At 42.3% G+C, this 26202-nt stretch overlaps 1 protein-coding gene across 1 annotated transcript in view; it reads right to left on the bottom strand.

Annotated features, from left to right (window-relative positions):
• Positions 1–25869, bottom strand: part of LOC138971475 (U1 small nuclear ribonucleoprotein 70 kDa-like) — a gene marked incomplete in the record, with an annotated part of 136690 nt that extends 110821 nt beyond the window's left edge. The window contains 3 exon segments of the mRNA XM_070344211.1: positions 11491–11545; positions 13800–13862; positions 25582–25869. Of these exon segments, the coding sequence (XP_070200312.1) occupies positions 11491–11545; positions 13800–13862; positions 25582–25725 (262 nt within the window).
• Positions 25870–26202: the final 333 nt, after the last annotated feature.

The following is a 26202-nucleotide window of genomic DNA, read 5'->3' as shown; positions in this document are numbered from 1 at the left end:
AAAAAAAATAAAAAATTAAAGGCGTATCATAGTGATAGCGTTGAATTCTACGCTAACAGGTCACTGCTGTTCAATATGGTGCTGGTTTTTCAGTAGAAGTAGGTCTCGTGTCAAAACTGATAGAACTGAACCGTCATTGAATTTGTCTTTCTCCCTTTGCCTCATGTTTTTTTCATTGGAAATGTGTCTTTATCGGTGATGTAAGTATGCGTTGTCTTTTCAAGTTTCGTTTGTCGGAAAAGTGTTGATTTACTTGTAATCAAGTTTTGACTCGGAAGTGACTTCACCATTCGACACAAACCCTTTACTCAGCTATTTTTTTTTTTTTTTTACCACGTCACCAATGAGATGAAGTTCAATACAGAACGTCATTACTATATTTTGGAAGGCTGGATCGCCAAGGCGGGGTTTTGGAAAGACGAATGATATAGGCTAGGTGCGAAAATGCCGATCGATGGACTAAGAAACATGCTCCACGGAGAGTGGGGCTATATCGTCCTCATCAGCCGGCACAATACCTGGTCACAAAATGGCTTAGCGGATGAGTGGGGATTACGTGGCGGTGATGTGGCTGCAGGCTCCATTATGCCCCGGTCTCACATCTACGAATGTCACCCGACTTTAAGTAGTCGGCTGGAAGTCGGAGAGTTCGTGAGAATTAGCAATTTTGTTTCAGTGAAAAGTCAGTTAGTTCGGAAGACCCTTCAGACTGTTTTGAACATGTTCAAAACAGTCGGAAGAGCCTCCCGACTCAGACGAATAGAAATGTGTCGGGTGCCGTGTTGTCGTAAGCGTGTCGGTTTAGTCGTAAGGCGATACTGATTAGTCGTAACGGTAGTCGGAAGACTCGTAAGGGTGGTCGGATTTGTGTGTCGTGTGCGTCGTTCGGATTAGTCGTAATGGTGTCTGATTTGTCGTTAGGGCAGTCTGATTTGTCGTTAGGACAGTCGTTAGCTAGTCGGTTTAGTCGTTACACTGGTCGTGAGAGTCGGCTATTGTTCGGAAGTTTTTCAGCTAATAATCGGGCCTGTCGTAACTGCAGTCGGAATTGTCGTTACTGCAGTCGGAAGTGTCTGGACACATGTCGGATTTGTCGGCCCTAAAGTCGGGTGGTTGTCGTCTGCTTGTCGGCTACATGGTCGGATCAGTCGTAAGGACAGGTCGGGAGTGAAATTTGGAGCCGAATTTGCATCCGACACTTCCGACCTAGCCGACTTAACTATCCCCGACACTTCCGAAAAATCGTATATGTGAGACCGGGGCATTAGATAGAGCACGCTGGGGGAGCGGCGAGGAGTCGAGTGCAGGGAGTTAGTCAGGAGGACGGGCCGCCTCGGATGGCAGTGTATTTTGGCGTTGTTGTTGTCGTTGAAAGCCCTGGGTAGATCTAATGCTGGGTGGCCACTGTAGTCTTTGGATGCCCGCCGCGCTGGCTCTGGAGGCCATACATACAGCCCAGAGCACAGTATGGGTGGAAACAATCCAGAGATCTGCCAACCATTCCTGAACTCCCCTTTCCCCCCTAATCGCTTCCAATTAACCAAATTGATGCACAGGCTTGCGCCCAGCCTACCACGCTTTTGGCGAAAGTTAGCTCTTTATTCCTCACTCGATCTCTCTCTGTTCCTTTTACATATTGCCACAAGGTTCCCTTTCGTGTTATATAAATACCCCCACGTACAGTTTCGGCTCTCCTTTGTTCTCTGCGAGCGAAGATTAGATGCGAGAGCTTGTAGTGGTTTCCCAAAACGCAAGATGATCGATCCGCTAAATCCTTGTAACCGAATTAATTTGCGAGGATTATTTCGGGCCTCATGATATGCCAAAACGAATTGTGTGCGAGTGTTTACAACTAGTCCAATTAGGCGACATTTGTTCTAGTCAGAGTTAATAAATGAAGGGAAGAGGGTACATGTAAGTACCATGTACGACTGAAAAACTTTGTCTCCTCATTTTTGTTTCCTCGTAGTATTTTGGACAACGGTAATAGACTGCCGATCTTGGTTTCAGAGGTCTAGTAGTAGCAAGAAGCCAGCAGGACCTAGTCCGACTTTTTTTTACTGTTCCCAGGCTGCAATCTCTTTGGACGCGGTTTTTGCGACTGGCATAATGTATATCGACTAGCATAATTATGGCAATGACGGAATTCACTCGGTTGAACAGCCTTGACAACTACACAATTATTGTCTCGAATAATTACTGCAATGTAGTCAATTTGACTATCACACCTGCTACTTTTTGCCCCTCCTTGAACGGAACAATACCTGCCATGTGAAAGGCCACTCGCTATGTGCTATATTATACCTATACCGTCCGGGAAAACAAGCTCAACAATAAGCGTGTCGATATTACCGGGCATACCACACCTGACGACAGAGTGTGTGTGATTGTGTGTGTGTGTGTGTGTAGAGAGAGAGAGAGAGAGAGAGAGAGAGAGAGAGAGAGAGAGAGAGAGAGAGAGAGAGAGAGAGACAGAGACAGAGACAGAGACAGAGACATAAACAGGAGGGAAAACCTATCGACACAGACTTTTCACGAATGGGATGCAATATGCCGAATGGGTTGGTACTTAGTGGAAGGAGTGGGAAGAACATGAACTTGACGGTAAAACAGAAAATGTTGGAGTTTAAAGAGCTGAGAGGGCGTAAAGAAGTGCAAATTCCGTAAACTCGTTTCAAACCGTACTCCACTTGAACTGGGCGGGGTCTGTGCCGCTTCGCGAAAACTCTCAGCTCGAATGGTGCAAGATTTAGGCCGCAGAGACTATACAAAGGGTGATGTAACGAAGAAAAAGTTTGACTGGGTAGTCGGAGGAAGAACCATGTAGTTGGTCTGCTAGGAATAACATATAGGGGAGAGAGAGAGAGAGAGAGAGAGGGGGGGGGGGGGTGTGGATGTTAAATTGACGCAAAACTCCGAAGAGGTGACCCGGCCGTTAAGTTGGGGATAGGGTCTTTTTACGACTGAGATGATTTTGTGAGAGAGTAAGAGAGAGAGAGAGAGTGTGTGTGTGTGCATGTGTGTGCGTGTGTGCATGTGTGTGTGTGAGTGAGAGAGAGAGAGCGTGCGAGTTTTGTGGCGGCATCTCCGAATACCGCTAGTGCAAGCACGTAAGTGCAGCACACCTAGACACACTCCTTACGCACCCGTGAGAGCTATAATTTACCACTTGTTTTTCCCCGCACGTGCGCATTTCAAAGGCAAACGATACCTGTTCCTACCTGTGGTCCTCCAAACAAACTCTAAAAGTTATGTAGCACCGACCGTACACCCATCCCGATATGACAACCACCACGTCACGATGGAGCCTCCAATCTAGGTATCGGAGCCATCCTGAGATCCACCGCGGAGCTTTAATATGGTTGAGGTGCACGAAGAAATTACGAACCGGGTGAGAGCCAGCCGCGGTGTCGAATTGGTTGAAATTGAGATTTGTTGTGATTTGTTGTGTATTATCTTGCCAGTTTCTAGTTTTCTCTTTCTAATGGTAATTGACCATTACATGACGCCCTGTGACTGGCTGGAATGCGGTAGATACATTTAGCCTTTCACATCTCATGATCTGGTCCTGACGTTGACAGGTGTTAAGCCGTAGGCGTGAATCCCAAGCGCTGACCCCGTCTGTGTCATCGAAGCGGTGGCAATACCTCCCGGTTTAGAGTTGGTTGTCGGCCAAAAGGACGAAGCTTCCAATGCGCGGTAATCCAATCGAGCTCACCACCTTCAGTCGAGGTTTTACCCGTATGTTTTTAACAGTTTTGAGTGTTTTTTGTAAGTTATTTTTTAGGCGGAGGGGGCACCAGTCGCTTGATCATGCGTAAATCCACCTCTGTTCAGTGCTGGTTTCTCTCTCAAGTGATAAGGCAGATGAGTCTTTCTTTCAATCCCGGGCTTCGTACGTTATCATCCCAGACTGTGTAAGCGTTGTGTTTCTGTTGAGCTGATCGTATCTTGTACCCCTGGCGCTAACAGACCTGGCTTTCGCTCCATCATGCATGCGGCATTTCCGATACTGGCCACCCAGCTAAAACTAACAGTAACCGTAGGCTATATGTTCTATCCCTGTCAACGACCCCCCCCCCCCCCCCCCCCCCCTCGCGTTCTGTTAGCAACTGGGCGGGAGAAGAAGTGGTATGATGATATACATGTGTGTTTTCCTGCAGCAATACTCCCTAGCAGGAGCATTCATCACCATCTATATCTTCCGCTTCCCATTTTCCAATAGAAACTCTTACCTCAAAAGAAAGAAGAAGAAGAAAAAATAATAAATAAATAAAACAGGAAATAATGAGTAAGCGAGAGGAAAAGAAAGAACAAGTGCAAAAGGGCTAAGCTTGCAAGAACAGTAAACCAATAGAAAGGAAAGAAAGCAGAGAAAGAAAGAAAGACAAAAACAAAGAAAGACAGAAATTAAGAAAGAAAGCGAGAGAACAGATCCAACTTGAAAACAAAGACTAATGATACAAGCCTCCAATGCCATAAAACATCCCTCCTCCCCCTTTTTTTTGAAGAATCGCAACTGCATCCCCTACAGGTGCGAAGTGTGCCCGCAGCGGCGGAACGACCCGTGATAATGATCCCCTGCCAAACAAATCGACAGATAACCCCCGGTCAATATCTTGCCCCCCCTCGAACCAAAACGTGTCGGCGGGGAGAAAATGAAGTTTTAATAATTGATGCCCTGCACTATTCTGACGTTGCTGCCTTCTTTTTCTTTCCTTGTAAATCAACACTTCCTCGGACCGTGGAGAGCGTGTGTGTGCGTGTTGTTGCGGGGGGGGGGGGGGGGGGGGGGTTGAGAGAAAGAGGGAGGGTCAGGAGCATTGGAGAGAGAGAGAGAGAGAGAGAGAGAGCAAAAATCGAGCTGAAAGACGAATGGAAACGAAAATGTCAAGCTGAAAACACAAACATACACACCACACGATATTATTACACTTAACACAGCTTTTTAAGTTCCTTATTGCTATTTTATTACCTTCAAAACTCACAAAAGCGTAGTAATTTTTAACCATTCCAGATTTAAAGCTAATAATAGCATGATAAATGCGATGCACTAAGAAGAAGGCTAACCATTTTCTTTTCTTTTTAAGAACTATCCTGTATCGTATCTACCGCCTACAACATGTAACAAAACTTGACTAAATGTAAAAAGAAACCGACTTTATAAGAGACGATTACGACTGCTGCTGAACTTCCACTTGCGCTGTGTACAGATTCTTCTTTTCTTCGTAGAGATATTGTTTACAAACGTGAATTGATTAAAAAAAAAAAAAAAAAAAAAAAAAATTTTTTTTTACATTTTTTTCATAAATGAAAATCGTAGTCTTGACACGGATAGCGGAATGGCGTATTTTTTGCAGAAAATCGTAATAAATTACGCCAAAATCGTAAGGGTAAACAGGTCTGTATAATATACACAGGTACACTAGCAGAACAATGTCAGCAGAGCTGGTTTGTGAATAAGAAATGGGGGGGGGGGGGGGGGGGGGTAAATGAGGGCAGTACAATAATTACGACCGGGACCTGGGTCATCAAATTACAGACTACACTGACGTCAATGCGACAGCTGGGGACGACTCTCAAATAACGATAGACTGTGCTGGTACGTGTCGCTTTGCTGCTCGTGCATATTTGTATAGTACAAACAAATCAATAATACAAAAAAAACATCTAAAAAAAAGAAATATTTACTTTATTGTAAGTCCCCCTTTCCCCCGTTATCTATGATCTACAGTGATGCAACTGCAACATTCCCGAATCAAAAAGTATTGATACTAACAACGATATGAATATATTAAGCACGAAAGCTATGAAAAACTCAAATCTTTGCGACGTAAATAACTATATTGTTCAACGGCAATTAGGGCATGACAGAACACACACACTGGAGTTTATTAGAGAATACACATTTTATAACTGTTTGCGTTTCTAACCTTACAATTTTAAAAAATAAATTGCAATTCAACAGAAAACTGTACAAAAGAAGTTTTAAGAAGAGCGCACTAAATTTGTCCTGAAAAGACCTCTGAAAGAGCTATATTTGACAGAAAGACATGCATATCAGCAGGTACAAGTGGCTAATTTCGGGGGGGTGGGGGAAGCCTTCCAATACGTCAGTCACTTCTCAAGACTTGATACATTACATCAACAATTTACTGTCACCCTTGTTTCGTTTTCCGTTTCCTCTCTTTCCTTCTTTTATTTTTCAATAAATGATGCTGGCACTGCCAGAAGCAAAACCTCTCTTCCCTCACAAAGATTTTGTTCAAGAGTACAGTACCTTTACACTTACCCTCTTATACTTACACTGAACGCAGCAAAATACTTACGCGAAAAATTCGAATCCGTACCTTTCCTCCCACTGGGTATGAAGCCAACTCGGTAGCAAACATTCCAGAACAGAAGACCTCCACAGTGAAACCCCCCCTTTCAGACATCATCCCCCCCCCCCCCCCCCCCCATAAACACACTTTTTTTTCATTTAATTTCTGGGCTTTTTTTCCAATTTTACTAATCATGACGGTCATAAATGTGCCTCCATTTTAAGACCCCCTCGTATTCTAATTCTGAGAGGTGATTTTCACACATATTTGATTGTCTGAGAAGGGGGTTTCCACCGTACTTACTTTCAATATGAATCCACGTCAAAGATCATTTGATCAGCCGCAACATTTAAGTATGACAGACACAAAGATATTCAGTCTCAAACTATGTTCCCCTGTAGGGATCTGCATTGCTAGGAAGTCACCCCAAATCCTTACCTTTGTGGAATGTACTCTTACCACACTCCCCGTTTAGAGACCTTAACAAAACGGACACGTTTATCAAAACAGTAGATAGTGAATGTATAATCCCCCCCCCCCCCCCCCTGCTAAGGCGTGAGAAAACAAGAAATAGTTCAGCTCGCGAATCTTAAATGAGTCCCCCTGGAAGGACGTCATCATCACCAAAAGACAATTCCACAAACATCGCTATCACATGGCGTTCATTCTTACCAAGACCCTCCTGACAAGTTCTTACCATCCTTTCCGAAATGATATCCATCCAAGAAATGAACTCTCTGCCTTAACCGCTGACTGGTACTTGCCCACGACGTATATGTACGTCTCGGACCAAGGTCAACAGAGGCAACATCGACGAACTGAAGAATGGTCAAATTGTGTTTCTCCTTTCCCATATAGGCCCCCCTGTAAGGACCGTGTCAAGAATGCTTACTTACTGCCCGTTATGCCGGTTGACCTGTAGGGTAGCATGTCAACAATGCGCTCCAACAAAACTTCGATCACAAAAACATTCCCATTTCCGTTTCACTTGACATCCCACCTCCCATCTAAGACTATTTTCCACACAGGATGGGATCCTTTCCATAAATAATTTAATCAAAAACTTTCTTCTTCGGCGGTTAGAAAAGGACCATAGTTCATTTTTCATTAAGCCCGATTGTCGAGACATGATCAAATTGAAATGGACAGTTGTGTGCTTGGGCGTGTGTGTGAGTTATTGTTTTTACGTTTGTTTGTTTTATTTAACACCACCCAAAACCAAACCCTTTCTGTAAGGACCAACATATCAATACAAGGGCATTGAACTCAATAGTCTTACCAACAGACGCCAACCTGTTCTTACCCATCCCCTCTCGAATGCTATCCAGCCAGTGAGTCGACATCCCATCCAATTCCAAGATGGCACAATGCCCGAGAGACAGGCATGGACATCAGAGTGTGGACGATTCGTCGCAGCATCCATGCACTGAAGACAAGCCAGAATGTTCTTGGCTTCAGCCCCCACCCTCTCTTCCCCAAGGACCGTATCCATTTAGCACTCTATTTGTGAAATAGTCAGAATTTACAAAGGGGTCCCCCTGTCAGGGCCATGTCAAATAGCATCAAAAGCATGTCGGCGAAACAGTGTCAAAAATTACTTACAGGTCCCCCTGTTAGGACCATAACCAGAAAACTTCAAAAGCATATTTGTGAAACAGTGTCAACAATTTACCAAGAGGTCCTCCCTGTTAGGACCATTTCAAAAAGTATCGTAAGCATGTCTGTGAAACAGTGTCAACAATTTACCTAAAGGCCCCCCTGTTAGGACCATGTCAAAAAGAATCGTAAGCATGTCTGTGAAACAGTGTCAACAATTTACCTAAAGGCCCCCCTGTTAGAACCATGTCAAAAAGAATCGTAAGCATGTCTGTGAAACAGTGTCAACAATTTACCTAAAGGCCCCCCTGTTAGGACCATGTCAAAAAGAATCGTAAGCATGTCTGTGAAACAGTGTCAACAATTTACCTAAAGGCCCCCCTGTTAGGACCATGTCAAAAAGAATCGTAAGCATGTCTGAACATAGACCAAATAGCCTGGACCACTAACACGTCACGTGACCCTTCGAGGTTACGACTCTCGACTTTCAGGGGCGCGTCGCGTCCGGTTTGAACGGCCAGCGATTCGAAGACAGTGAAAAGAAAGCACACTCCAGTTATTTCTGACAATGGGAGGTGACAATGAACTGGATTTTCCAAAACTCCAAACTAAACTTAACAAAACTCATCGAAAAACATGTTCCATATGCACTTTTGCTGAGTTTATTTTAGCATTTTCAGAACTTACCTCGGCAACTTCGTCCATGTTTACAATCGACACCGGATATCACGTCCCCCTGATTTCTGAAAGGCTTGTAAGCGTAGGTTCCTAAATGCGAGAGGCCGCTACCTCGTAATAGAGAGAAAGAGCGGAGAGAGAGCTAGTTGGCGGTCCAGGATAAATTGTCTATGGTCTGAAACAGTGTCAACAATTTACCAAGAGGTCCCCCTGTTAGGACCATGTCAAGAAAGCTTCAAAAACGTTATCAAAATGTACCCATAGGTACTTTACTACAAATCTACACAGAGTGAGAGAAAGGTTTTCAAATAATTGTCCAAACTGAACCATTTTGTAAACAGAATTTTTTTTTACAAAAATAACCAAACAGAAAGACTTGTAACTCATCATCATAGTGAGAATTTTACCCTTACCTTGGGCCCCCCCTGAAAGAACCTTGCCCTTTGCCAAAGTTTTTTTTAAAGCAGTAGGACATCATCTTACCCAAACCAACCTGTTAATCTTACCAATCCGCCCTCCAGTGCTATCCTGCCAACAGGTCCCATTCGCGGAGGCCACAGGCGATCACTCATAAGGCTGGCGAACAGGCGAGAATTTGAAGTTTTGTAAACCATAGGTCCCCCTGGTAGGACCGTTCTAAGAACTTTTTTGACGATGAGATTTTTGCGTGAAACACTTTTCAAATGAATTCCTACAAGAGGTCCCCCTGATAGGACCGCACCAGAAACATGCTAAAAAAAACCACGTATAGTGGTCAACTTATTTGAACACAATTATTTATGAGATCTTTCTTTATTTGGTGTTTAACGTCGTTTTCAACCATTCAAGGTTATATCGCGACGGATTTATGAGATGTCCCCCTGTTAGGACCAAGAGAGAAATGTTAAACTGACACCGAACACTACTGACAGTCCAAGAGCCAAGATTCTCACCAAAGGTCCCCCTGTTAGGACCTCAACAACAGACGAATACACAAAATAAAAATGCATGAAAAGATCAATACATTTTCAAGAAAGTCTGGTCTTCACCTTTTACTTTAGGTCCCCCTGCAAGAACCTCCACAAGAAACTGTTAAATTTCCATACACCTTTGTAAATTTAACAGTTTTTCAAATATGGGCTTACATTTTTTATTTTTTTTTGGTTTCCACCCCCTTCAACAACCAAAGAATCTAAATTCTAACGAAACCAGAAGTAATGAACTAATAATGCTACAGCATACCACTGTTGGTGATGTTTGTGATGAAAGTCCCCCTGTAAGGACCAAAGTGCTGGGTACCACGTTGTCATTTTAGCATTTACCGAAGAAACAACGCTGACTCAGGATTTAGAAGACACGCAGAAATAGATGAACACAGGGGAAGCGTCCAACCAACAAAGATTGTAGAAGCTGAACTTGATGTTGATGCGACGACAGCAAAAGATGTTCTTGTAAAATCCATAACCGTACATTGTAGGAAAAGCTGTCAGGGTACCAAAGAGCCGTTTGCATCCACACAATAAAAACACCAATTGTGGACTTCACACACAAAAATGTACTCGGTCCCACTCCCAGTCACACCAAAGGTCCCCCTGGTAGGACCAGCTGAGCATTTTCTACTTACAAAATGCCACAAGTTTAATATTATTTCTTTTTCTTTGTCAAATCGCCAAACAACATGCCATTGGCATTCACGAGATCAAAGTGAAAGTTTTACAACATGCTTACAATGTTCCTATTCTAGTTAAGTACTGTCTTCATGAAACTATTGAAAGAACAATTGCATGTTTTGTTCGGTGTAAATTATGTTATCTTTCCTTATCTCAAAATGATTGATATTCTCTTCAAATGTGAAAAAATCGCAAACACAGCACTCCTCTTCAAGACTTGACTCTCTCTCTCTCTCTCTCTCTCTCTTTCTCACAGTCACACACAAATATTCATACACAGGATAACACTAACGTAAACAGATATTCTCTAAGTACCAGTATTAAGGCCTTCAAGAATTATATAAAAATGTGTCTTTTTACCTCAGTCAAGGTCGGAAGGAGTATATTTACACCAACCAAACAACCATCCCCTGACAGTAACAGTAAAGGCCAGTCCACCCATGCCCCAATTGAAAATTTGTTAACAGCTTGTTCACGGTTACACAATATACAATGAAAATAAAGAGGTTGGTTAGTGTACAAAATCAATCGGTTAAAATTGAAGAACCCTTCTCGATGCTCAGTTTGCAAGCATTAAAAGAAAAAAGACTTCTTCACATAAATGAGAAATCGGATATTTTGTCAGACACTTGGTTTGCATGCAAACATGTATTTGCCTTGATGAATGCACAGAGAGCAGACCCTGCTCGAAGAAAAATATTCGTGTTCCAGACTTTCAGACAATACTTCTGACAAATTAAGCTAAGTACATGTGGGCTTAGCAAGAATGTAAATATCACAGGAAGTCTTTTCTGATCACACTGATGGAATTAGATAGCTATGTGGGTTGGACATGATCGGCAAACATCCTCACTGGTTCTAAAATGGTTGCATAAATATGTCAGACAAATTTCCTCTGTGTCTATCTTCTCTGAACTGACAAACACTTATTGTGACACAATGCTAAAGCTGCAACAATACAATTAGTAACTGTATTTTTGCAGATTTGGCATAGTGTCACAATAAGTGTTCGAGTTACTTCACGCATTTAGTTCTACTATGGCATCAAACTTTTTGAAGATAGGGAACGGGAATATTGATTTATGGATTTATTTCAAAGGCCGCAACCACACTGTAACACTGAGCCAAGTGTCTGGCAGAAGATTTGACCCTCTAAATCTAAAACAACGATTGAATATAAGTAGAAGACAAGGACCTCAGAGTCAGACCAGCAAAACACAATTATGTTACCAGTGGATACTCACACAATGCCAAGTCCTGTTCCAGTTTGTAGGCATGCTGTTCTTGCCTTTCCTTACGCTGTAAACAGAAGAAAAAGAAAATCTCAACCACCATAGTGGGCAACAATTATGACATGAAAGATGCAAACACACTCGACAACAAATCTTTCTTTCTTTATTTGGTGTTTAACGTCATTTTCAACCGTTCAAGGTTATATCGCGACGGGGAAATGGGGGGGGGATGGGATAGCGCCACTTGTCAATTGTTTCTTGTTCACAAAAGCACTAATTAAAAAATTGCTCCAGGGGCTTGCAACGTAATATGACCTTACTGGGAGAATGCAAGTTTCCAGTACATTTCTTACATACTGCTTGACTAAAATCTTTACAAACATTGACTATATTCTATACAAGAAACACTTAACAAGGGTAAAAAGAGAAACAGAATCCGTTAGTCGCCTCTTACGACATGCTGGGGAGCATCGGGTAAATTCTTCCCCCATAACCCGCGGGGGGTTCGACAGCAAATCAAAAAGTTAACCAGTGAAAGGGAAAATAATACACAGCAGCAAAAATCACACATGACAAACCGTTCAGCTAAATCAACTGCAAGAAACAGAGTAGAGTTTTGCAGCAAACAATTGAGATAACCACAGTAAATAGGACAGTGGTCACAAAAATAAAAACATGAACTACATACACACTAAACAAGAAACTCAAAAGAGATGACAGTTACTCAGCATCAAGGTATTATTATATATGTATTCCTAAAGATGGTCAAGATAAGATATTTTAAGAAAATGTTCCATTCATTCTAAGAATAATGCACTCAAAGAAGAGTCAGAGCTGAAAGTAACAGTACAGGAACACAAACAGCACTTTGACACCCATCACAGTGCCAGACGTGAAAGGTGGACAACGGGTAATTACACTTCCCCAGTAAATCGATTAGCTCTGGCTCAATCAACATTGCTTTGCTAGTTCTTCTGTGGTCAGTACCTCTACTCAGTCTGACCGAGTGTGCTTGCGGTATAAGGTTCATGTCAATAATCTAGCTAGTGTGCTGGACAAATAACACGACCATCAGCAAGAGTACTTGGTCTCCATTCTGCACAGCTTGGTCAATGTTGACAGGCAGAAGTAATTACACCAGCACATACACAGAGGACAAAAGACACATTCCGAAAAAAACTTTTTATTGGCTGTGGAAACGTTGCACCCCATTGAAACAGTGGTGAACACATGTAACCATTGAGTCAGTGAAAGCAAGCGATTTGATCGTTTGTCTCCTCTGATCAGCAGCATCTTTTGCCTCAATGTTTTTCGAAACTGCACGACTCTTCTGCGATCAAAGAAAAGTAGCTCACAGAAAAGTAGGTCACTGCATTCTAAAACCTCATGTGTTGTCATGCACTAATACTCAAAACCATGTATATAGCATGTCTGAGTGTGTGTGTGAGTATGTGTGTGTGTGTGTGTGTGCTTTTTACATTTAGTCATTTTTTGATTTTCTCTTAATTTCACCCTTAACCACCCAAAGAAAATACCTAAGCCAGAAGCAAACTCAAGCACTGCTGAAACAGCAAGCCAGCCCTGAATGCATACTTGAATTATAAAGAAGACAGAACAATTACAGAATTCTGCAGTATGTTTGCCCTTCCATCAATCCATTTTTTTCCCCATATCACAACTTGATATTGCTTCCACTGTCCTCAAGACCTTTTAGACTGATTCGAAGACCAATTCGCAAACATTTCTGACAAAAAAAGGCCTAGGACGGATCAACAAGTGGGGCACATTTGCAAATAAAGCAAAATTACTATTCCTTTGGAAGTGTCAAAGGAGTTGCCGTCTAACTGAACATGTGTTTGATTATTCAACATACGCAATGGCACAAAGAAATGCGGTTAACATTCTGATTCTGTTGAGGGAGGTCCAATGAAAAGCAAGCCATTGTGCAGATCTTCTGTGGAATACTGGGTCCCCTATTCAAGGTGGCACAAACAGCAAGGAATGTCAACCTATATCTGTGACATACTGTCAAACTATTATCTCTTGGTTCACAACAAATCATTAACCCCAGTGTCCACTTTCGTCAAACTTCAATAGAATAGAAACTTCTGAACTATTTTTTTTTCCATATCAGATACTTTTGGTAAGCCATTGAAAATAGAACTAGAAAGAGAATGAAGTCTGGACTCCTGTCAGACAGGCAAAAAAGACAGAGAGGTAATTCTAAAACATTGCACAATGTATCTTCTTTTTGTGTGTGTGGAAATCTTCATCAAGACGATGGTTCTTAGAATATTTTGTTTTTGTTTAGCCATACGCACCTTCCTCTCCTTTCTCTCATCTCTGGTCTCCACTCGGGTGGGCGGAGGGGTTTCTTTTGGGTCCTGAAACAGAAGAAAGGCAAGCAAATAAATAAACAAGCAGCAGCAGTACGAAATATATTTTCGCTCTGGGGCCTATGTTGTTTCCCACACTGTTTTCCTCCACACGTGGCACAGGCACGAATTAAGCAGCTGGGTCGCGGCAAGCCAGGGAAATAATAATGCGGCGCCGTGCTCACTGAAAGCACGCCTTCTGTGCCCTAATGATGAGATACCTACACACATACAATAACACATTCCTATACACTGTATTTGTACAATAAGGCCTGCACAGCATCTCTGTCCCGCCAGATGTTTGTTTGTTTGTTTATTTGTTGCTTAACGTCCAGCCGACTACGCAGAGCCATATCAGGACGAGGAAGGGGGGGATGAAGGGGGCCACTTGTCAAGTGATTCCTGTTTACAAATGCACTAACCCATTACTTGTGTCCCAGCAGGCTTTAGTAAAACTAAATTAATACCTACTGGAAGATTACCAGTTTCCAGTATGTTAAAATAGGCTTAACCTATCTACTGCTGGACTTACATCAGAACACTAACAGATTAAACTATACATGAATCGCGAGACAAGCGGCAAGAGAAGAGATTTTTGGAAAAAATACAGGTGAATGAGCAAGAAGGCAGAAAAAAGAAAAGAATTCATGAAGAAAAAGAGAGCATGACAGGAAAGAGGAACCAAAAATCTACCTAACAGCAAACTAGAAAGCTCCTGCGGTTCCAAAAACAGGAGGGGCCTTTAATTTCATAACCGCAGTGCCCCACTGCGGGACCGCCAGATGTGTTCACACAAGCAAAATCAACCTCCCATCATCACAAAGGACTGGGTAAACGAGGACTGCAATTATGCGTGTAATAACAGTTTTTTACGCGGTAAATAGGTCGGGGCGGTTACAGCCATTAACGCCCGCATAAACTACAATTAACGGGCAAACTGCCTCCCATGAAGAATTCTCCCCACACCTAACAGAAATGTGTATGGGCTTAGCAGAGCCTTAAAGCTTGCTACAGATCAGGATTACTAGACCGAGGGAAGGCATAGATGTGTTGAGACCGAAAGCCACACGATCAATACTTGCAGTTGCACGTGACTCAAAACTGGCTCCTTTCTCTAAGATGCTTTTCTCCTGTCTCGGCCACTACTGGGGAAAGTTTGCTGTGATCACTGAGTGCCACCCCCGACATCCTCAAAATTACAACACAGCTGGGAAATGAGTGCTTCCGGCGTTCTTGGGGTCGTCTGAGCTAGAGAACGAGAGAGGAGGGGAGAGAGAGAGAGAGAGAGAGAGAGAGAGGGGGGGGGGGGGAGCAGAGAGCTTTCTTTCTGAATTCTGATGGCATTGACAAGAACCAATGGTATGTTGTGTCTGCAAGCAGTTTTTCATTAACCAAGAAAGCAGGTAGAGAGAGGGGGCCCGGTTATAACAAATGTGTGGTTCTGGTCAGTTCCGTTTCTTTCTTTATTTGGTGTTTAACGTCGTTTTCAACCACGAAGGTTATATCGCGACGAGGGAAAGGGGGGAGATGGGATAGGGGAAAGGGGGGAGATGGGATAGAGCCACTTGTTAAGTGTTTCTTGTTCACAAAAGCACTAATCAAAAAATTCAGTTCCGTTTAAAAGGTTTGCAGGTAGGCACTATACTCCTCCGTGCAGTACTGCCCTATCATTCTATCACCATAGCGCTGAGTTCTTGCTTTATCAAAGTAGCCACCATATCGCTGCTGTGACCTTGGCAAGGCGCTCAATTTTCCACACAAAAACAAATACATAAAATTGAGTTTGATTTACGATCGTCACCCTTTTTTACGTTCGAAATTGTAGATTGTTAATGCTTGCATGTTGTGCAACAGGAAATATAGAACCGTCCTTAATTTTCCCACATAGCCAAGATTTACTAATCAAATGGTCGACAAATATGTCGATCAAACGTGAAAGGTGCACCATGCAGCATTTTACTATATTTGCATACAGAAGCAGCAATCTACTCAAATACTGTCTGGGATACGCGCGTCCGTTTTCTTTTGATTAAAAAGAGAGTCAGATCGTTTCGACTGCTGTAAAACACGTGACACCATTTCCCGCTAGCTATAACAATTCCCCTGAAACGCTATCCGAGTCTCCTTTGTCTGACCGCGCTGATGTCTTGTTGACACAAACTTTACATGTCAACATTTATTGCAAAGAACTCTTGACTTGAAGAGCACATAAAAAGGATGACAAAATCGATGGCAATCTATACAGAACACGAATAAGCCATCACACAGTGTGAAGGCACGCGCGGCCTATCAAAGACTCTGATGTTTACCTCATGAGGTGGGAAAAAGGCTAGAACACTAATGACCTCACGAGTAAATGCGGAGTATACCGAACGCGTGAAGAAAACTGGATGGTTTACATTTGCCGGAATAGTACCACACTCATCATGGCAAGCTACGGCTAGCATTCCGCTTCTACAAAAACAAAAATCCAGCAAAAACTAGAGACTGTTGCAAATGCTGTCATGCATTACCCCTATTTCAGAAAGCACAAATGACTACAAGCAAGTTTGGTCCCGACGAGGACCCAATTACCTGAAGTAGGTTACACCTGGGAGTTGGCAAGCCGCCATTAATTAATTACCTGCCTCATTAGCAACCCAAATGACCTCGAAATAGAATAGACCCGCAACAAGAAAATTGCGTAGTCTCACGATGCAACCCGCTACGAACATTAGTGTGCGGTTCTTACTCGCACTTTTTAGTTTTGCTTGCACAAAAAGCCTCTGTCATCAGGATGTACAGGTGCTGGTACCAGATGTCAAGAATACAAAAATTCGAATAAAAAAGGAAGGGGTAATGACACTTTACACGTACAGAGAAAGATTAGATAGGATAGGAAGCTTCAAGCAACGGCGAGGGGGCGAACGAGCGGGAACACTTTTATGGGAAGGGGCATGGGTGATAAGGCCTAAATAAAAATAGGTGTGGTTACGGTAACCCGACCTACCCTATTTTTAGGGGCCGACCCTATAACTTTTTTTATTACATTTGTCAAACAAACAACAAAAAAACAAAAAAAGAGTGCAGAAAACGCAACGAAAGCGACAGCGCTCGAGTCGCACACTTATTTCCCTGTCGAGTAGGTTTAATTTGTACACATTAGAAAAAAAAAGTTTTAAAAAAAAAGTGATTGCCTACCTTCCTACCCTATTTTTTTTTTTTTTTTTTTTTTTTTTGCCTAATGGGTGTGTTGGGAAACTTTCCTGTCAGTGTTGTTCTAACAAAATAAATACAAATAATCCATCAAATCAAGGATTTATTCGAGGTCAATTTTAAAGTTGAATTCCACCGACTTGATCTTAATCGTACGAGGTCAAAAAACGGATCACGAGACACCCCCCCTCAGTCCCTTCCCACACACAAGCTAACGGAATGGGCAGCAGTAGAAGACTAGGCCTGCTCTCAGTCTGGTGAATCGGTGAGCACTGTGAGTTACTCGTCTGCTTTCGAACAAAAGGGCCTCCAATAACAATTGGCAGTGATCCCAAAACACGTAAGCCAAGCTCCAGCGGTCAAGACTGCAATGCGCATCTCTATCCCTCCGAAGGGGCGCGAGTAGCCCACAAGCTGGCACTGTGTTGCACCGCAGGCTTTTCCACGCTACCTGAACCCTTGCCAAGCTCTGGCAGATAGCGGGAGAAAAGTTCGCCCCCTACCTCAAGCCCCTCTCTAATCACACCTGAGAATCCTCAATCCCTTTCTCTTCCTTCCTACCTGTGGAGAAGAAAGGAAAGAGTGCAAGTACAGCGGAAAAGAGAAGTGTGTAAACTCGTGCGGTCAACCGAACTGTCTGGATTCACCTCTGTGATGTAGTGATGCTGATGACGGATCTCATCTGTTGGCACTCGATGTTAGCGCGTAAGTTGCTCAACCACGCGTGTGTGTGTCTGTATGTGTGCGCGTGTGTATGTCAGTCTGCCTGTGTGCGTACATGAGGGTGCGTACGGTATGAATAATTATACCCGTGACACGTTTTGGTATACACAGGGTGTGCCAAGCGCACGGTCTCCAGCCTCTGGTGGGCTCATCAAGAACTGGTGCGACTTGTTGTTGCCAAATTACACCACGGCTGTATACCTGAGGGAAATGTGCAGTGTGCACCGCGCACGGGCCGAGGAGGCTTGTTGCTACACCGAGTTGTATACAATACCTACTACAGCACAAGTCTTGAAGGGCTGGTGTTGAACAGACTGCACAGGTTGGGTAACAAAGTAATACTTCACACCTCTTTTGTCTGAGACGCTGTTTATTTCTTCCAGCTGGGGAGATGACAATGCCGTCTCCTGTTGTTCCAGTTCAACTTGACTGCCATTGTTGTTTACAAGGATTTCTCGCGGTTTCGCATTTGGCCGGTTATTTTGGCACAATAACTGAGTGAGCCATGTCAGTTCTGCATCTGTGTGCGTGTGAGTGAGAGAGAGTGAGAGAGAGAGAGAGAGAGAGAGAGAGAGAGAGAGAGAGAGAGAGAGAGAGAGACAGGCGGTGGCCTAACGTGCAAAATGTTATTGCTTTGAAACCAAAAAAAGCTCAAATTAGCTGAGCAATGCGCGTGCGTGAGTGAGACAGAGAGGAGGGTAGTTTTGGTACTTTTACAGACAAAATGCCCTTGCTTTAAAAAAAATTATACCCAAATTAACAGAGCAATGAGCTTTAAAACTATCAATATCCACTTGCAAACTTTGTCAAAACAGGGTCACAATTGTTAAAGATGTAAGACTGCACTCACAAAGACAGGACCCAGCATGCAGGTGTAGATGTAACACTCACAGTTGAGAATGAAGCAAAATAAAAGATAAACATCAATTGCTGAACAACACTCCATTATTTTCCGAAATTTTGCAGACATTCTACAAGTACAATGCCAGACACAATTCACGAAAATGTGTGGTCTAAACAATGTCTTTAGTTTCAAAGGTGAAAGAAAGGAAGTAGAGTGTATGCTACAAGGTAGTGTTCTACAAATAGTATTTAAACAAAAAAGCTGTGTCAAAATACAACTAGATCTCACAATGGAATGGGGCTTAACAACCATACCAATCTAGCAGAAAAACGGACGATAGGAGACACTAAAACACTTTTAAGGGTGAGAGAAAACGCACATTTCAGAATCTACTCTCTCTGTATTGTTGGAAGACGCTGGTGTAGTGTCTTTGCACCACGGTCACATTCACATGACCAAGATGCCGTTCATAGCAAAGTCAGACTCAGAGTGGTACCATGTGGGTGCTGAATTCCCCTGTCCTGTCTTCGTGCCATGATGTCGTTATTTATAGCAGTCAACATGATGCTAGTATGGCTCCCCCCACCCCCCCCCCCCCCCCCCCACATACATTTGCGGAAGACTGCTCTGCATAGGTACCAAAGATTTTCTGGCAAAATGAGAAAGAGTCAGTGGTGTTTGGGACAAGGTGCAAATAATCAGTGCAGAACCGCCATGGTTTACTAGAATATAGGCTCTGCTCAGTCAAACTGAGCATCTGTTTGCTTTAGTGACTGAGGATGATTCTGTAGAGTTCCAGACTCAGAGACTTCTCATTCTTAGCCAACGCCACTGAAAAATAGTTTTCTGTGTGACTGAGTTCAGGTTTGGCCTGACCGTTCACCAGTTCAGTCAATGTGCCAAGGAAAGTTAAATGTCCTATGTCTCGATTTTTCCTGCATTATTTAGGAGGCATGAACTCTTATCGGAGTTCAGTGTGCGCTGTGCCGGGCCAGGTATGCAAACTTAGGCATGACTAATTAATGTGTAAACTGTAATACAAATTTAAAGAAAAGGCAATAATGCGTATTCAAGATATTGTACTTCTCCTTTTATTTGCTAGCATCTTACGGATACAATAAAGTGTGACTGATCTCAAAATGAAAGGAAAAGAAATCATCATTTAACTGAGGCAGTGTGCCACAGGAATTGTGATGTCCTTGTAATGTAAATTGTATTATCTGCTAATTATGTTTTGTTTGTTTCTTGAGTTCTTCCTATTCCTGGTTCCAACAAAAATAAGACTACGTGTATTAACCACAGTGCACTTTATTTTCTAAGCAACAAACCGGCATGAAGAGTTTCAGGTTACTTGCAAAACAACTTGAACAGGGTCTTATAGCAGACTAATATGGGATTAAAAAAAAAGCCACTAGCTTTATGATCATGACCGTGCATACTGATCCTGTTTCAGCAGTCTGGAAACAACCACCAGGCCCACAGCCTATTTGCCAGTGAATATATTAATCATGACTCTCCCTTCATTGGAACCCTGCCCAATAGCTGGAAGAACCCTGGTCTACATAATCCGTATCAAAGCCCTGGCAAAAACTACACTTCAGCTTGTACAAACTGCTTGCAGTAGGGTCCAAATGTCATAACATTTACTGCATTGCAATTGTTAGGATTTTTCCCCCAATAGCAGTAGATACTCAATATCACAGTATCAACATCACAAACCTCAAAATAAAATAAAAAGTAAACATGAAAGAAATAAAACACTAAACATGAACCGTCTTTGATGTGAAAAATGTGCAACTGCAAATGAACTGAAGAACAAATAACAGTATCATCCCCAGACCATTAGTTATTTTTAAAAGTTGAATATTCAAATCATCTGGAAGCTGTCATCAGGGTACTGATAAGCTCTGTGCTAAGGAAAAACTATGGTTTTCAAATGGTTAATGAAACATCTGGAACTGAACAAATCATCTTGAACCTGGGAGAAAAAGGCAATGGGACATTTGTCCCCCTCAACCAAATTCCGATGGGACATAGTCGAAAGCAAGAAGCGCCAAAGAGGCCTGTACGCGTTTTGACCAAAGATGCAAAATGGTGCAATTCTGTGCAAGAATTAGCCGCTATATCGTGTTATCTCTGTATGTGTGTGTGTAAAATGCCCAGTACGTATTTTTAATGCGCCCTTTGACGCACTGAAGGGAATTCTGATGGGACATTTTCAGATTTAATACGCCAATGGCACAGGGCACACAAGTAGATGAAACCCTGGTCATTCATGAACAGAAGTAATACACCCTTCTTTTTTGTTGTTGTATATTCTGACTCTGAGTGATTACTTTGAACATTGCATCATTTACATTTTGATAGGTCAAAAAGAAAAGAGGGAAGCATTTGGATCAAGAACAAAACAAACAAACAAAATAAACACACAAATATATCATTCCATCATTCTCCCTGAGGTCAGAGTGACAAAGTGAAATTCCTTACGTCAAAACATAAGAGAGTGCTAAAAGATGCCCTAAAGGGGAGGATAGCGTCATGTCTAAGATCTAATACAAAGAGTTACAGAGGAAACAACTAAGTGTTTTGAGGATGTAGTTCCTCGCAATGACTTTTCATGTGCAGTGGGAAATTACTGTTTAGGTCCCTGCCAGACTGAACGGACCTCATTTACATGATGTGTGAAGAGATGGTTAAGTTATGACATATCTGGGTTATGTAGTATAAAAAGGGAAACACCCAATCTTTTGATCTGTTACAGCCCAAGGATATCGACACCCACGAGTCCCAGCGTCTCGAGCGTATCCAGGCAGCCCGGCGAATAAAACGCACCAAGTCTGCTCACAGTCATCGGAGCTACTCCGTTGACTCACGTACGGAAGAGACGACGTCCACCTGTATACCAAACTGCTTCCGCCCTCACCAGCGATCTGATCGTGACCACCTGTATCGGTCACGCAATGATACCTCCGTCTCAGACTTTCCGTCACCAGACTCTAACCCACCATCATACGAAGGGGCCTATCAGGGCGCGGAGTTCAGGTCACGGTCTTGGTCTTCCAACACCAAGAGTTTGCCAGAGGACTGTTTGGAGAACCGAGAGGAGCGGACTGCTCTGCTAGTTGACATAGGACAACAAGGTCCAAGGTACTTTTTAGTTTTTTACCTTCTTTATAATTATACAAATGTATAGTTATACAAATGACAGTTCTCCTAATGATATTACAAAAGTAGAAACAGCCTGAAAGAAACCACCACTGGTTGTTGTGTAAGTATTAACTTAAACTCTTAACATGATGCATTGTTTTGTTCAACACCTTTAAATGTCCACTTAACAGCACTTAACACTAGTGTCTGGGTTATTCTCTAGGACTGTGAGTAAAAACTGAAATGTTGAATTTTAATGTCAAATGCTTTCCAATTCCATGCGACTTGTTTTTTAGCGGTGAATAGCCAGTGTTGTTGCCAGCCTAAGACAATAATAGGTCATTTGGACCTCCCTAAAAAAAAATAGGTCCAAATGTCCTGGCTTAAAAAAACCAATAGGTCCAAATTGTACCGCCATACCTTTCACACATGCAATGCAAAATAACTTACACTATTACAGTCCGGAGTTACATGTAAATCTATCTTTTGACGCAAAAACGACAATAAAGTCATTGAACAATGATAACACTTTATTATCTGATTCTCACAGAAATTAGTGTATGGCTAGGGATGTCGTTAGGCATCGGACATAGACCGATTAAGAGGCTCAAATGTCCGATTCACATAGCCGCATGGCGGTCAGATGCCCTATCGTTTTCAACTGAGCGCTGGCATTGTCCGATAATAACTCAATTGACAATTCCTTCGGACAGCGCGATATTCGATAGCGTTCCTTTCAAGATACACATTTTTAAAAAGCGACCAAGCACTCTCGCGTACAGGTGCACTGAAGTTATGCAGTGCGGATCTTGCGTTTGGGTGACACCCGTCTGCAGCACAGTCAAGTTAGGAGTATGGGAGACAACTCCAACTGACTAAGTCTTGCGTCTGCTTTTGCGTTCAGTTCGCTACATTTTGACAAAGCGCACCGAGTTATGCCACCGAAAAATAAAAATAAAGCCAGCCAAAGTTCAACAAAAGCTGAACACGTTTGACTATTCAACGGCATCCTGTGCTACATTAGGGCTAAAAACAGTGGGGAACACGGCGAGCGTCATTCTTGAAAATGAAAAAATTCTGACGTCCTATTGACATTTCTGAAAGCGGTCAAATGTCCTATTGATGCTGAAGAGCTAGGACATTTGTCCTATAGGTATGAATTTGAAGCAACATCCCTGTATGGCGCTCATTTGCTGATTTTTGGCAGTACACTTTGCGAGGAGAAAGAGCCTGACATTCCTGGCCTACCCTTTCCAATACAGTGCCCGGTGTGCGAATGTAGGGATCCTGCCTGATCTTCGCATTACCATGCCGTAGTATTATATTGATGAACTTTCCGCTGTTTGTGCCGTTTTCGATAAATAGGTACACCGGCTGGATCGGGTATTTCTGTGAACGCAGCCTTGAGTGTCAATGAGGACAAACATGGACTCGGCACCAAGTGCATTTTCACTCGTAGTGAACATGAGCATTTCGATCGGGGTTTGTTTTCCGACTTTTCAACTCCCATTCCATTCATTGCAGACCTTGTCCGCCTTGTACGAATATGTATCGGTCAGTTGACCACCAAAACGTAAAAACTATCGGTCCATCGACCGGACAAGGCTAGGTCCAATGGTCAAATCAGAAAGGAATGCGTCAGAGACCAAAGCCTGGCAACAACACTGAATAGCCCTACAGATAAAAAAAATTTTTTAATCATCATTATTATCATCAGCTGGTTACCATTTTGTTACAATGACATGCATTCTCAGTCCTTAAAATGTAACTTAAATGGCAAATCAAATGTATTCTCTTTACTGTTGTTATTAGTACTCCAGCAATACTAGTACTACCAGACAATCATTGAATCAACCCAAACATACTTTGTTACATAGTATACCTTTTTGTCTTTTTTTTCTTACATTAGAAAGGGCCACGCTTTCCTGCCTTGAGAATTCTCAAAATTAAATTGTACAAAATGTGCATGAAAGTCAATTAAACTAGGTGTTTTTTCATTCATTAAAAATTATGTGCATGCCTGTGAAGCTTCACATTCACAAAGCATAATGAAGATGTAGATTTCGTTTTACCTATCCAGGCAAAATATTATTAAAGTTGAATCAAAGAAAAAAGGAGTGATAACTTTACTAAGTTTGTATGCTGCTAATTACTAACTAGAACATTGTTGGTGAACTGTGATTGTAAGTGGCTTTCACAGCAATTAATTTCGCCCCACAGCTTATGTCAACCTTACTTTTTATATTTAGTCAAGTTTTGACTAAATATTTTAACATCGAGGGGGAATCGAAACGAGGGTCGTGGTGTATGTGCGTGCGTGTGTGTGTGTAGAGCGATTCAGACTAAACTACTGGACCGATCTTTATGAAATTTGACATGAGAGTTCCTGGGTATGAAATCCCCGAACGTTTTTTTCATTTTTTTGATAAATGTCTTTGATGACGTCATATCCGGCTTTTCGTGAAAGTTGAGGCGGCACTGTCACGCCCTCATTTTTCAACCAAATTGGTTGAAATTTTGGTCAAGTAATCTTCGACGAAGCCCGGACTTCGGTATTGCATTTCAGCTTGGTGGCTTAAAAATTAATTAATGACTTTGGTCATTAAAAATCTGAAAATTGTAAAAAAAAAAAAAATTTTATAAAACGATCCAAATTTACGTTTATCTTATTCTCCATCATTTGCTGATTCCAAAAACATATAAATATGTTATATTCGGATTAAAAACAAGCTCTGAAAATTAAATATATAAAAATTATTAATAATTATCAAAATTAAATTGTCCAAATCAATTTAAAAACACTTTCATCTTATTCCTTGTCGGTTCCTGATTCCAAAAACATATAGATATGATATGTTTGGATTAAAAACACGCTCAGAAAGTTAAAACAAAGAGAGGTACAGAAAAGCGTGCTATCCTTCTTAGCGCAACTACTACCCCGCTCTTCTTGTCAATTTCACTGCCTTTGCCATGAGCGGTGGACTGACGATGCTATGAGTATACGGTCTTGCTGAAAAATGGCATTGCGTTCAGTTTCATTCTGTGAGTTCGACAGCTACTTGACTAAATATTGTATTTTCGCCTTACGCGACTTGTTAGTCTTTACCAAAGCTACCCAGTACCATACACCACCATGAGACTACATTACTAGAAGCCGTGCAAGCGCAGCAACACACTCCAGAAAGTTCTCATTTAACCAGTGCCGCGAGCACAGCCTAAAGAATTAGACCAGCCATGCATGTCAGCCCAGGTGCCATGGGCCAGTCAACGGTATTGGTAATGGTTGTGGGACCAATCAATTCTTACAACGCACTCTTTGGAATTCAACTGAGTTATGTGAAACAGATTGGATTCGTCATTGAATAATTTATAGTAGACACTGGAAACGCTGTTGACATACTACACCGGGTGGACAACGCGAATTTCATTTCAAAACGTCCCCTTCATCTCGAAAGCCGGTTTTTGATCGCGTGCGTGACCATGCATCTGAAAGCGGTATTATTGCTGTGTGATGTGAAAACGAAGTTACCAGAAACGACAGCAATGGAAATTGATCTTATGTGCTACATATTCAGTGGATAGCAAATGGGAAGGTTGCAAACCTTACACAGTGACTGCTCTTGCAGCTGCGGCTGCTGAGCCAGTCTCGCTGATAGTGATAATGGCAGCGCTCGTGTCCGCCATTTTGGAGCCTATGTGAGTCACATTTTTCTTTCCACTATGAAAGCTAACTCTGCTTGATAGCTTTTGATACCGTGTTCCGTTGCAGTCTTTGCAACTGACTTCGACGTTTGTTTTCACTATTTGCAAATTACTTACCTCAAAGTTATTTAGGAAACAACTCAAGCCAGTCCAGGGCGGTCTTTTCTTCTCATGCGGCAGCTTATCATAGGGCGTCAGGTAGGGCAGAGGATCGCGTGCTGCGAACAAAGCCAACAAATTCGGGGGAAGATACTGCGTCATTTTGAAATGCTTCTTTCTCGTTCACCACGGTGTACCATGAAATGTTTAAATCGGCCACTAATTCCACCTAACTGGAGTACGTCGTCTGACGCCGCTTGTTGTTTTCACATGTGTTACCACGTCCCTGTGTTTCTGCTTCCTCGCACGCACAGCGCTATCGATTAACGTTGCAAGCCGAGCGACGTACCATACAGACTAGGGTAAGGCAAGTATGCCGCAGTAAATGAGTTATAGTTCCGATGATAATTATTTTCATAAATAAAACGTAAACGTTTATTGCCACGATGATTTAATTTTGAAAACATAATGAGTATGTTAACATTTTGAAAACAAAGATAAATTTGGACACTGACCGGAATTGTTTATGTTGATGGAGCGAATCCGATTGGTCGGTGCTATACTTTGCCAAAATTTGCCCAGTGCTTTTACTTCAAAGGTATTGTTTTCTTGGTGTGCAATCCCGCTCGGACTCAATGT

The sequence above is a fragment of the Littorina saxatilis genome, linkage group LG7 (genome assembly GCF_037325665.1).
Source record: "Littorina saxatilis isolate snail1 linkage group LG7, US_GU_Lsax_2.0, whole genome shotgun sequence".
Taxonomy (NCBI): Eukaryota; Metazoa; Mollusca; class Gastropoda; order Littorinimorpha; family Littorinidae; genus Littorina; species Littorina saxatilis.
Note: the sequence above shows the minus strand (reverse complement) of the source record. Positions and strands in the feature narration are given on the sequence as shown.